Here is a 14,181-nt window from a genome sequence, read left to right as displayed (position 1 = left end):
CTCATTCTCTATGACCTCTAAGTCAAGCTCTGGAGTTGGCTCATCATTAAGTAACTAAAAATCAAAAGATTTAGACACACATCAAAATACTTTTTCCGAGGATCAAATCGACTTGGCATGATAAACCCATAGAATATTGACTAATTGGCCATCAATTCTTAAAACAACTTTAAAAAGCAGTAAAAAAAATCGTCCCAAACGAAGCCTAAAATTATTCGTTAGCGTGTGGGCGCAACTTTTACGTGAGGATCATGCAATACGAGGTTCAATTAATGATATAAATTTATAACAATAATATTTTTTTTTTTCAATTTCTCTCTCAAACATGCTCAAATTTTGCAATTTCTAGATTTGTCTAATGTTAATAGCCTATGCTGATTTGTTTAACAAATACTCATCTGATTTTTTCTTAAACATTCAGTTTATCATCTTTTTTACTTCTTTTTGCCTAATTTTTTTCATAAAGTAGGTGCACAATACTCATCTAAAATTTGATGAGCAATTCCAACCAAACAGGACCAGATTCTGCTCGCGTTTGAGGAAGCTTCTATGCTTCTCAATGCAACTTTTTTGTTAATTGCATATTGTCATCCATTTAGGTGAAATATGTAAAACTGTTTTTGCTTAGGTGGCCAATTTAAAATTCCCTCCTACTAAAAAATTAGCATGTTATCAATCAAAGCTGTGAAAAAACTGTCTCAATCAGACCCTTACAAATTACCTTCATTTTTAAAAAATTATGTGCCAAAAATCATTTTTAATAAATATTATAGATGAAAAATGGCTATATATATATATTTATTAAAATTATTTGATTGATAGGATGTAATTAATTTTGCTATAAGTTATTAAATAAAGTTTCGTTTGGGAAAGCTTTCTTATTATTTACTAAAATATTTTCTTAGTACAAAAATTTTTTATGCAGTAAGAAAACTGTCCAAAAAAAGCCTAAATAGAGAGGTTGCTCTCCGATGAGCAACGCCGATCATCATTGACATAATTTATGTTGATAGTTATTGATCTGTGGACAATTCAATTTAAAGAGGCTTATAAGTCAAATGTATGCCAATTAAATTCAATTCTTTAAAGCTCATACCCCACACTATAAAGGATTTTTGAAGATCCAACTTGGAAGATCTTTTTTTTTTTAACCCTAGCAAGATTGTCCATATCCTTAGCTTATCAAGAAAAAATATATATTTAAAAAAAAATAAAAAATTGTTGGTCACCATCTTTTGTATAAAAAATGGAGAATAATTTGCATAGTGGTGCTATGATTTGTGATGCTCTATTTGACACCAATTTAATTATTGGATTTTGGAGTTATTGTGGATATTCTTTAGCTAATCCTTCTAGAAGGAGTTTCTACTTGGTAAAATTAAATATTTATTCAATTTATAGATGATTTTGTTGGGATATTGATGAGGATTGCAATAATTTAATATTTGAAAGTTGAAGGGGAATTTTACATATAGAAATAAGTTGAGAATAATATGCAGGAGATATAAAATTTGTTATGTGGAAGATTCAGGGAGAAAGAATTAGACGACTTTATTCAATTTAAATAAATTTATTTGTATGAGTTAATAATCAACATGAGTTTATCATGATAGGAAGATAGATCGGTAAGTCGGGTGCCTAGAAAAATGAGTGTTAAACATTATTACTTAGTGGGCATTTGTTATTAATCAATGTTAAGAAGCCAACGATGATTAATAAGGGATATCCTAAGTTGGCTGATATTAGAAGGCTATCTTAGTCATTCTTCTAACATAAGAGGAGACTGAGTGAATAACACGGAATCAACTGACAATCAACAAGAAATGTCAAAAGTTGTTTAACATAGGGTGGTCAACTTAGTTGTGCACATGATAGAAGGGTTGGTTCAATGATCAAGAAGACAAGAGTTAGGTATTGTTAGTTAACAGACATTGGTCATTAATAGATAATACATACAGATTGATAGGTACGCTTTGCTGTTCTTCAATTAAAGTATAATATCAAATGAACATAATGAAGAACTTCATATATCGGTGACCGACGAAAATTTATGGATATCATGTAGTGATCAATAATTGAACCTTGAAAGTTCAATACTGAAAAGTAGCTTGCATAGACAAATATGAGAGAAGATTAATTGAACATGAAGATTGGTGTTAGAAGTTGATGGCCGGTAGATATCAAATTTTTATCATTAGCAGGCATCAAGTGATAGTTGACTAGAAAAGTTAAAAAAATGGGTGATAGTTGGTTATTAGATTTTCACTCTCTTAATAAGATGTAAAATTGAGTTACTAGAAATACGTGCTTTGAATGTTTGAAATGGATATATGACAAACATCAATTGTTAACTATGTGTTAGGTGATGATTAAGAAGACACTTCAAAAATTGAGATATTTTGGGTGATTGACTTGGTTATCATTTTGCTACGATAGAAGAGTGAGGGATTTGAAAGACTAGCATAGAACATTTGTAGTTAACTAATCTCATGTGCTAGTCATTATCATGCATCAGAAGCAATCTAATATTAGAAGTTGAGTAATGATAAGTGCGCAAATTAGTTGTTCTTAAAAGATATGGAAAAATTGTGCAACTAGGAAGGCAAGTTTTAGAGGTAGATCAATGATTAGCATCATGCGATGGACGACATAAGGCAGATAGGGATAGCGAGCGTCAATAGTTTGACAACAATGAGCATCGACATTGGCTGATGGTAGGCATCAAGCAATGGGTGACAACATGTGTTAGATTCCGGTCGACAACCAACATCATGAGATAGAAGATACTATGCACTAAATGATGATCAACACATAGCGCTAGGAGACAGATGATGACATGCATTGACTTCATCGAAAACCAACATCACGCAACATTTGAGTTGATGTTGGTTGATGGATAGTGACAACCAATGTAGATGTTAGATAAAATTCTATAATTCTCTATAAAATTTAGATTTCTCTATTATGAAAATCATCTTCTATATAAATGTATTAGAAAATATTTATAGATTTAAGGAGAGACATTATAGAAATATTCTAGACACTCTAACAAGCGATCTGATAAATCACTCTTGATGCTCATATAGATTATGAACTTAAAATTGTGCATTATTGGAATTTTATATCAATTTCAAGGATACACTCATTTTGATTATAAACATATATAATTCGGAGGATATTTGGACACTTAAATGACATCCATCATTCGTAATTATATACTCCTAAATGCTTTATTTATGCATGTAGACTAACATCATAGCGTTATTGATATCATTAGATTCTGAAATTAAAGCTGCTCATTTGGTCCATAAAATAATTTTCAAAATTTCCAACCTAAATATTTGGAAGCTTTAAAATCAAATAATTGAGGATATTTTAAATATAAAATAAATAAATAAGTAGTTCACATTTAGAAAAGAAAATGCATAGAATAAAATAATAATCTATGATGTCATTTTATAAAATAATGTACATGTCTTCATGTTGGAATGAAATTGAAATGACCAATTGCAAATGCAAAATTGGAAAATGAGTGAAATATATAATTGAATAACTAAATAAATAGATGTCCTAATTTCAAACATTTATGACAATATTTCCATAAAAGAATTTTATATATCAAAGTTTCCTGACCATTCACACTATTAAGTCAACTATATTAATTATTATACATAATGTCAGCTTTCAAGGCAGTGATATCTCAACTGGCTTTTAGTGGTCTCTACTAATAATGGGCTTGCCATTGTTGACTTGGCAAACAAAATGTTCTATTTTCTACAATCTAATGTTTTATTTAGGATAGCATTCTTACCTTTTGTCTAAAGCAGCTTTTTAGTATAAAAATTTCAACAATTTCTTGAATTGAATTTTTTTTGGAACCAAAAAACTACTTTAAAAAGTAATAAGAAAGATGTCTAAAACAAAGCTTTAGTTTCCTGAAAAAATGTTATCATGTTATTGTTGCGTCCTGAAATATTTGTGGCAGTAGAAAGTGATATAGTTTAGCATCTTAGCATTGTACGAAGATCCATCACACAAATAGATACGAGAGTATGGCTATAGCGTTCATAAGAGACACCATAATTTTTATATGGAAATCCCTGAAAAGAGAAAAACCACGGGGTCTGGCCTAGTTTGAATGAATCCACTAGTGTTTGCAATTTATTATAAATGAGGCCCTTTCTTAGGAGGGAGGACTTGATTTGATGTAGCAAATATACATCATATAGAGTGCATTATATAGCTGGAGTTGGAATAATCAGTATTGATATGTTCGTTTGATCGATAGGATCATAGTCGGCAAGCAATGTAGGTTGGAAAGATTGTAGTCAATAGACAACGAAGGTCAGGAGGAGTGCAGTTGACGGATGACAAAGGTCAGAAAAATCGCAGTCATGTGACGGTGGTCAGAAGGGCCGTAGTTGGGCGACAGTGGTCGGAAGGATCGTAGTTGGCGAAGGTGGATGAAAGGACCATAGTTGTCGGATGACAGAGGTCGAGAGGATCATAGTTTACTGATGATAAATGTCAGAAAGATCGTAGTCAGGTGATAGTGGTATGAAAGACCGTAGTTGGCGGGCAACGGAGGTCCAGATGATCATGGTTGATGGATGATGGAGGTTAGAAAGATTGTAGTCTTGATACGTTGATCAGAGAGACCATACTTAGTGGTTGAGGATGGTCAAAGGAAGGCTCATTAGTGGTTTTCCTATGGTATTCCAATGGCGATGGTCAGCCAAAGATTCAACAGCGCAACCTGATGGTGCAAATTTGTTGGTGTGGTGACGGGGTGGAGCTTCAGCTTCAGAGCTCTTCTCTCCTTCATTTTCTCACTCTTTTTCCTTCTCACTTATGTGAAGAATGGAGACATATTTATAGTTTTTTGGAGAGTAACATGGCTTTTAAATATGCAAAAGATCAATGTCAAGTTGGGAGGAGTGTTAGGATGGATGGTCGATATTGATTCCTTCGATCATAGACCGTTGATTGACCATTTTAGTGCCTTAATGATATTAGAATTTGATGATCTTGTGCTCGTTGGATTTATCTCGTCAAGCCGCTTGATTTGACTATGAGCATGTCATATTTGACGATCATTTAGGCATCCAATTAATTATTTGAAGCCTTCATGTATGTTTTGGGTTCATTTGGGCTTGGATTAGATCAAATTTGATCTCGTTGGGTTCGTCTCCCTGAGATGCTCAATTTAACTATAAGCTTGCTGAAATTGGAGATCAGATGGTCCCAATTTTAATTTTTGAAGCCTCAATCTCATATTTGCATCGAGATTCATGCATGATCTAGATGAATTTGTTGATGGCATATCAATTATAATTCATAAATTAACTAAGCCCTTATTGATGACTATAAATCACCTTTGTGAAATGGTATGACTGAACAAACAAGCTAAATTTTCAAACAATTATAAATGGATTATATTTTAATTTAATTTTTTTTAAAATATGATTCAAAGGCCATTCATTAAATTTTTCTTCAAGAAAAATATATTATTTTATGACTGATTTGAAAGTTGATTGTCATTTTAATTGAATTTGTAGAATATAAATCTATCTTAAGAGCTTATTGATCGATGTCAGTGTTAGTAGATAATTACCCATCATTAATGAAAATATTTTGATAAATATTATATAATTTGTAGGCGAGGGATAGCTCATATATGTAGCTTGGGTCTATAAATAGGAAGAAGTGAAAAATAAATAAATAAATAAGTGTGCTATGCATAATTACAGCAACAACAACAACAAACCTTTGTCCGAAATTTATAATAATACAAAAGAGATTATATAACTTTTGTTTCTTAATTTTGATGGGGTATTCGTAACGCTCACATTGGCATATTAAGGCTTTGTTTAGAACAGCTTTTGACAATTATTTTTTTTGATGTTTTCTAGAATTTTTTATTATAAAAAGCTGCTTTATAAAGCAGTAAGAAAAATGTTCCAAACGAAATTTAAGTCCATTCAAATCTACTTTCTAATCTTGAAACAACGATGATATAATTAAAATTATAGTGCGAGAATCATAAGTACAACAACAACAAGCCTTTGTTTCACTACGTGGGGTCGACTACATGAATCCTTTTTCTCCATCGTGTCATGTTAAAAGTCAAATTCTTATTTAAATCTAATAAAGAAAGATCATTTATAAGAATCACAAGCACAATTACAATTAAAGTTATTTTAGATTAAATTAAATAAAAAATAACTTAATTATGATTAAATTTTGATGAGTTTATTTTTGCCTAATTTTTCTCCAATATTAAATAGTTGATTAGATCTTTTTTTTTGGGTTGGGAGGGGGGGTGCATGATTAGAACTTAAAAAAAAAAAACTTATTTTAAAATATATTTATTATTAATAATAGGGGTGTCAATAAATAACCCGAGTTGAAAATTTTGATTTTTGGTTTATCAATTTAATAAATGGGTCGTATTGGTTTGACCAATGAACCTGACTTTAACCCAAAAGTGTTTATTTTATTTTATTTCCCTTAATTTTTTTACTTGTTGGTATGATCTTTTTATTTTTTATCAATTAACTTGCACTTTATTTTAGATAAATTATAAAAAAATTTAATCAAAATGGGTATCGGGTCCAATTTAGGTCATTCGTGTTGCCGGTGGCAGATTTGGGTCCACCTTTTTAACCCATTATTTAAATGGGTCATATTATGAATCCATATCCATTATACTTATATTAATATAATATTTATGAGTCTTTAAATATGAAACTCACCCATTTTTTCTTTATATAGTAGGCCTTTAAATGAAAGTAGCACATCAAAATCATGTCTCTACAAAGAATAAATTTGAGTAATATAAATCCATTGAATGAAGTTCTTGAATACTATATATGAATCTTAAAAAGATTATTTTAATATCTTTAATAATTGATGCATTTAAAAAAAAAAAATTGGTTTTTTGTATCAATCAATTTGGTTGATTTAAATCATTGGCTTTGTACAGTTAAATAATCACAAAATTAGGTTCAAGTCAAGCCAATTCAAGATAAAGCAACTTAGGCTTTGTTGTTTGGGACAGCTTTCGTACTGTTTCCTAAAATGATTTTCTAGTATAAAATGTTCTAATTTCAATAAATTTTTATACTAAAAAGTTATTTTAGAAAGCAACAAAAAAGCTATCCCAAACAATGGGACAACTTTTTATTGCTTCTTAAAACAAATATTTAGTACAAAAATTAAAACTTTTATACTAAAACTCTGTTTTAAGAAGCAATGAAAAAGTCATCACAAACGAAGCCTTAGTCTTCTCGGTACCAACCCAAAAGGAACACAAGTATGCAAATGAACTTCCCTCAAACAGGATGCTACTACCTACGAAGTCGTGCCAAACAGACGAGTAAGGCCTATCAAGTTGGCCTAATGAATATGGCTTATAAAAACAACCCAGTGCGACCACTCAAGTGGACGACATCCTTCATTACTATTCGGTTTTTTGTCCAATAATATAGCAGAACCGTCGATGTCTTATGAGCTTGGTGAACAACTTTATCAAGTCTGACATTCTAACTAGGCTTGTACGACTATTATATTTTTCTCTTATTTTCTATATAGTCATATATATGAATTTTTATTAGGTCCGGACACCTGACGTATCTCTACATTCGGACGCCAATAAAATGTCGCCACGTGCTCTTTACCGCTCGGCCTGACGACCCGACCCAGACTAGAACCCAATATTGTTATGTATTAGCTGATTTGTACAGACCAGTGTATTGCTAGGTTTTGCTCGGTATTGCTCGGTAACGAGAAATACCATTCTGTCAAGACCAATACCTAGCAATACCCCGGTTTTGCTAGGTATTGCTCGGTATTGGTCTTGACAGAGTAGTATTTCTCGTTATTGTCAAGCAATACCTAGCAATACCGAGCAATACCTAGCAATACACGAACATAGCAATACCGGGTTTCCGTTCCGGGTCAGGTTGTCAGGCCGTGCGGTAAAGAGTAAGAGTACGTGGCGACATTATATTGACGTTCGGATGTAGAGCTACATCAGGTGTCCGGACCTAATAAAAATTCCATACATACAGCCAATTCTATATCACTCAAGCTCCAACCTAAATCCATAAATAATAGAGTCAAAAGAAGAGCTCAGTTGCTAAAAAAATAAAAAAAGCGCTCGGTTTCTATACCTTTATTTACAAACGGTTCGAATCATTTATAAAACAGAACCGGGCCGGGTTACACCGGTTTGGTTGATTCCATCGAACCGGCTGGATCCGGTTCATTCGTTATTTTAACAAATAAAAAAAATAAATAAATATAATAATGAATAGAAGTCTTCGTCAATTAAAAAAATAACTAATTGTCAGAATAAATCTATGGTATCCATTTTCCAATTGCAGAGACGTCGCTGACTCAGCCCCCGACATGGGCGATAAGGCTAAACCATTCGACCCAATCCATTGGTATTTTTCATTTACATCTATGACAATTTACTTTTTATAGTTTTTCCCTTTTAAAAATTATCAAATTAGTATAAATGTTTTTTTGATTATTTAGTTAAATTTTAAATTTTTAAAAATAGTGCGACACTGAATAATGCTCATGAAAAAAAAAAAACAATTTTTTTAAATTTTTGTATATAATAATTTTTATTTCTCATGCAAAGCCAATCATCCAATTGATTTATGATTATAAATTTCATAAATTTTTATAGTGCATAGATTTTTTAATCAAAAATAAAATCAAATGAACTTAGAATAATTATCTATAATTACATATTCATATTTTCTTTTATTTCCTAAGCTAAGAGAGATAATTAGTCCAAATAGTTTAATATATAATAAATTTAAGGGGTTTATGGTTAAAAATATATTTTGTTTATTTTAAATGATGGTTTAATTTGTTTCTCTAATTAATATGCATCATATTAATAATTATTTGTGAAGCTTAATTTTTAAAAATAAATAATAAATAAAATCTTTGTCACATCAAAATGCATGATTAACTTAATTTTTTAAAAAATAGGGTTGAAAATTAAAAAATGACTTTAATGTTCAATTATTGGTTAAAACTTAGAAAAAAAAGGGCAAATAAATATGTTCCATGAGAAAGTCATCTATCTTGGAAAACAATGCAAAAAGTTAGTAAGATTTTATGTATTTTAATGAAGTTGGACGTCATAATATTATCTCTTTCATTCTCCAAATATGATTGACAGCACAATTATTATTTCAGTTTCTCTACTCTCACCAGATAAATCAAATAAGAAGTTCAATAATTATTGTTAGAATACAAAAATCAACAATTAGCTTTTCAAAAATATGTAATGATAGAACTTCTAATTTGTATGTGCATGCTGCTAATTTGGAAATTGGAGATCAAAGAAGTGACAATGACTTCTTCATTAGTTCATTGTAAGGGTTGTTATTCATTGGCTTGTCAACTCTGAAAAATGTGATATATATGATCTTTATAATAAGAACATTAGATATGATGGCCAAGGCCGCCTCTTCTGACCAAAGTCATTTGAGGCTTGCCTAATATATGCTTCTACTCTTGCTCTCCCTAGGATTTTTGGGACTGCCTTATACATATGAATTACTTGAGCTAGGACTAGCTGATTTCATGACTATTATATGAGTGTTTTGCCACCTCTTTCCAAACTTAGTCAAGGTAAATTTATTTATCCTCCCAATCTTAATTAGTTCTTCAATCAAACATTAGAGGTGATGATAGTCCTTAGTTTCAAGCACATGGTTATTATATAAAGCATAACATTTTGAGGGATCATGGTCATGATCCCATGATCCCCAATACATTAGTGTTGGCTAACAAAAATTCTATTCATCTCTTATAATTCCAAAAATTCAGTCATCGATCGGGACTCTCATAGCACTGAATATGGGATGATGGATAGGTGAAAGAGATATCTTTCCTCTTATAGCTTTAAAATTTATCACATTTTGCTCTCACCTCTCAAGATGATATTCTTGATGTTATGGTTGATGGTGATGTAGTAATGTTGATGTTGTTGATACAAATGTTTATAATATGGCTTCTTTGATAACATCTTTTTAAAGAGATCTCGCCGGTCAGTGTTCCTTGAAAAATAGTTAAAATTTACCTATTGGACTAGAGTCTCTTAGCCAAATAGAGGTTGATATAACTGATACATCCTTATAATCCTTCACACTTATATGATGTCTATTGGTGAGTCCTTGGTTATAGTCTTAGTGCATATTTGAATGGTTTCTCTTTTATACCATAAGTGAGTGCATCGCTTGCCATGGATACTTCCAAATCCTTCAGTTCTAACATCTCTACTAAAATCTTAAAACAAAATTCTCAATGACTTGCCTAGCTCTTGCCTTGTATTCAATAAAGCTCAATAACTCTTTAGAGGCTTATGGGCACTTACAATTAGGTGACAATTTTTTTTTTTAATGAATAAAGGGAAACTTTCATGCATAAGATTGGAGAATAATCTAAGTGGTGATTCTTTGAGGGTTGTAAATAATAAAAAATATCTTATAGTATCATTAATACTCATTAGTGAGGTTGTTAACTCAAATTAAGCAACATATTCGATCGGATCCAACTTCCCTCTTATATGAATTAAAGTGTGAGATTTAGAACTTTATGGAAGCTTGTGCTTCAGTAATCTCTCTGAAAAATACATTTATTAGTTGCGACCCACACTTTATTGCACTTCAAGGTGAAGTTCTTTCTAAACAACATTCTTGGAAGTAAGTCTCATCCATTACGGGAGCTAAAGACATTGTTCTCATAATAGGTGTTTGTTATTGGATGATAAAATTATATTATCCATCTTTAGCTAGGAACTTCTGCATGTAGAGTGGATCTCGGAAGTCACTCCAAGACTCCTTGAATTATTATTATTACTATTTCCTCCATTTGACTATGCTATCTTCTCAACATGAAATCTTAATTTTTCATTTCAACATGCATCTCCCTATCTTCTTGTCTTTCCAAAAGCTTAGATTTTATTCCTTGGCATTTGTCCACACTCATGACATCATTCAGGATGTTAGATTCATATTTGCCTAAGGGCAACAAAAAAAGCATTACTAACAAAAATGGCTAAGAAAGAAGATAATAAATGAAAGTGACAAAAAGAAACATAATACATAATGAGAAGCTCTATGACTTTACAAAATTGCCTAAAAGTGTAAGACTTGAGTAAATGATTCAATATGTTATGTTCACTCATTGTCTAATTCTTTATTTATATGTTTTAGTCAGACTGGTCATCATAAGAAATATTATATTTAAGCATATAAATAAAGTTGAACTAATATTAGAAAATTCTAGATGATTTGGCTATTAAAAGGAATTTAGATTCCTTAAAAATCACATGACCATTATTTTTTAAAAATGATAGAGTTGAAAAATAAATATGATGCAGAAAAAAGTTAACTAAAAGAATTAATTATGTACATATTAAATTTTAAATCTAAATGAATTCCAAAATTATTAAATTTATTTTAAAATGAATATAAACTATAATAAATTAATTAAAGTTTAAAATATATATACATCTCAAAAGAAAATTTAATTGATTGCAAAACCATCATTCTCCAATTTAATGGATCTCCACTTTAGACTAAATTGAATTTATTTTCTCCAAAAAATTATATTATAAGATTAAGCATTTAAGAAAATTATATTAAAATGCTTAAATAAAATACATGAATTTTATTTAGGATGTTGATACTATTTTATTTATTATTTAATTTTAAAAAATAGGCTTCTCAAATAATTATTAATATGATGCATATTAATTAGAGAAACAAATTAAACCATCATTTTAAAATTAAAAAAAAAAAAAATCACTTTTAACAATAAATCAGTTTTCCTTTTGCGGGCTTTCTTGCAAATATGCTATATTGCTATATTTACACATTTGTGGAATTCTTTTTTTGCAAATTTACCTTAGGTGGTAATATGAAAATATTCTATAGTTTCGGGTGTAAAGAAGAATATTTCCTCTCTATATTAATGTGCTGTGTTCCGACCCCAACTCTGCACCAATAATTAGCAACTCAGCCAACGAATTCCATATGATCGCTTCTCCCAACTTCTCCCTCCCACGCCCCCACTTCCTCGGCCGCCGGAACGCCGTCCCTCGCCCCTCCCCTCCTCCTACTCGTCTCCCGCTACGATCTCCGACGATCGCTGCCGCCTCCGCGCCGCAAAGGGCTTCCACCGCCCACCCACCGCCGATTTCTCTCTACGACGTCCTCGGCTTGGAGGAGAAAGCCAATATCCGAGAAATCAAGGCCGCGTACCGGATCCTGGCTCGCACGTGCCACCCTGATGTGCGCTCTGGCGCGTCGGCCGACGAGTTCATGATTATCCACGCGGCGTACTCGACGCTTTCGGATCCAACGAAGCGGGCCGAATACGATCGCGAGCTCATCGCTCTGCGCCGGCTCCCGCCGCGGAGCTATCGTTTCTCCGGTCGCGCACCTCGTCGCACCTGGGAGACGGATCAGTGTTGGTAGAAAGCGGACGATACATTTTGACCGGTTTTACATCCGTCCGTTGCGTAAGCGATCCGATGGATCTGAACCTGTAACGATCTATTCTGCGTCGTTTCGCAGCCGTAAGAAATTTCTCTTCTATGGTCCGATAGCTTTGATGCTTCAGTATTCCTCGCCTCTCTCTTTCTCCATCTCTCGCTGGCTGAGTACGATTGCTTGCCGTCCTTCTCTTGCATCTGATCCCCGCCAGGTTAATTTCGTTTCTGTTGGCGGAGGATTATGATGGGACATCAAGCTGGATTCGTAGCCGTCCGATGCGTAACGGACGGAGGGATTTGGTTCTGTTGTGCCCTAAGCTGCGTATCATCGTTGCCGTCAGAAGACATTTGTTACGAACTTTTTGCGTTGCGATTGTAAATTACAATCTTCGACTCTTCGTAATCCCAATCTGTTGTAACATTTTAACAACTTCTCCATAATTTTTTTTTATAATAATGGAACACGCGAAGACTAATCTTAAGTTGCTGCTGTTGCTGAGCATTTGAAATGAATTGAAATATTGCCATTGCTCCTGCGATTGGGATGTTGGAAGACTTAGGGGCTGTTTGGTAGCAGGATTTATATTAAATTCGTACAAACCGCAATTTTAAATCTTACAGAATCTCAAATCCCGCTTCTCCAGGATTTTGGAAACCCTGAAATTGAGTGGATTTAATAAATCCACGACGAGCTTCTCTTCCGTCATCCATTTCTGGCTTCCTGATTATTGATCGTCTGAGGGTTTTAAGAATTTGGGGAAAAGACGAGGATTATTTCGTATTTAATAATATCTAGATTTATTACAATAGTGGAAAAAATATATATTAATTAAAGTTTTAAATTAATTTAATAATTAGTCGAAAATAATTATTTATTTTTTAAAATTAAAATTACTATAAGCAAATTAAATATAGTAAGAAATTTTAATCCTAAAAATGTTTAATATTAACTGCCTCTTAAAGTCACGGTACGTATATTTTTAATAAAAATAATTTGACATCGAAACTCACGCTGAGAATAGATAAATATAAAGTATGTAAAATAATTTATATAAGATATGTTAAATAATTATGTAACAAGTACTTTAGTATAAAACATGTTTGATCTAGCACAAGTCATTCGTGTCGGGTCGGGTTGACCCGGACCCGAATCGGGTCGGGTTCGGGTCCAGAAACCTGACCCGTTTTTAAAAACGGGTCGGGTTCGGGTTGACCCGAACAGTGCCGGGTCAGTTTCGGGTTCGACCCGAACCCGACCCGTTGACCCGAATTGACACCCCTAGTTAGGTTGATCGGGGCTTTTTAATGAGTAGGAAAGTTGTTTATCGAACAATGAGCACAAGTTGGAGCTCGTATTAATGCTCATATATAATATGAATTCAATTTCGAGCTTGAGAACAAGCAAGTCATTAGCTAATTAACAAATCATGTTTGTAAGTTTTATGTTTCTCATTAAGCTTGATTTAAGGTATTGTAAAATGTTGTGACTTCATGTTCTTCAAATGTTTTTGATTTTGTTATTACTTCTCTTCTTCGTCTCCTTGTTATTCATCATCAAACATCATTGGTCCACTTATAGTTTCTTATTCTTCTTCAAAAGCTACTGGTCATTTCGCTACCTCTTCCTCAAACATCATTGCTCACATCACTGA

At 32.3% G+C, this 14,181-nt stretch overlaps 1 protein-coding gene across 1 annotated transcript; it reads left to right on the top strand.

The window, feature by feature from the left end:
• The first annotated feature begins 12,029 nt into the window (after positions 1-12,029).
• On the top strand, positions 12,030-13,038 carry LOC110104292 (chaperone protein dnaJ 11, chloroplastic). Its single transcript, XM_020833322.2, has one exon. The coding sequence runs from the start codon at positions 12,069-12,071 to the stop codon at positions 12,510-12,512; it is 444 nt and encodes a 147-aa protein (XP_020688981.1). The 5' UTR covers positions 12,030-12,068; the 3' UTR covers positions 12,513-13,038.
• The last annotated feature ends 1,143 nt before the right edge of the window (positions 13,039-14,181 follow it).

This window comes from Dendrobium catenatum, unplaced genomic scaffold (assembly GCF_001605985.2).
Source record: "Dendrobium catenatum unplaced genomic scaffold, ASM160598v2 fragScaff_scaffold_1593, whole genome shotgun sequence".
Taxonomy (NCBI): Eukaryota; Viridiplantae; Streptophyta; class Magnoliopsida; order Asparagales; family Orchidaceae; genus Dendrobium; species Dendrobium catenatum.
Note: the sequence above shows the minus strand (reverse complement) of the source record. Positions and strands in the feature narration are given on the sequence as shown.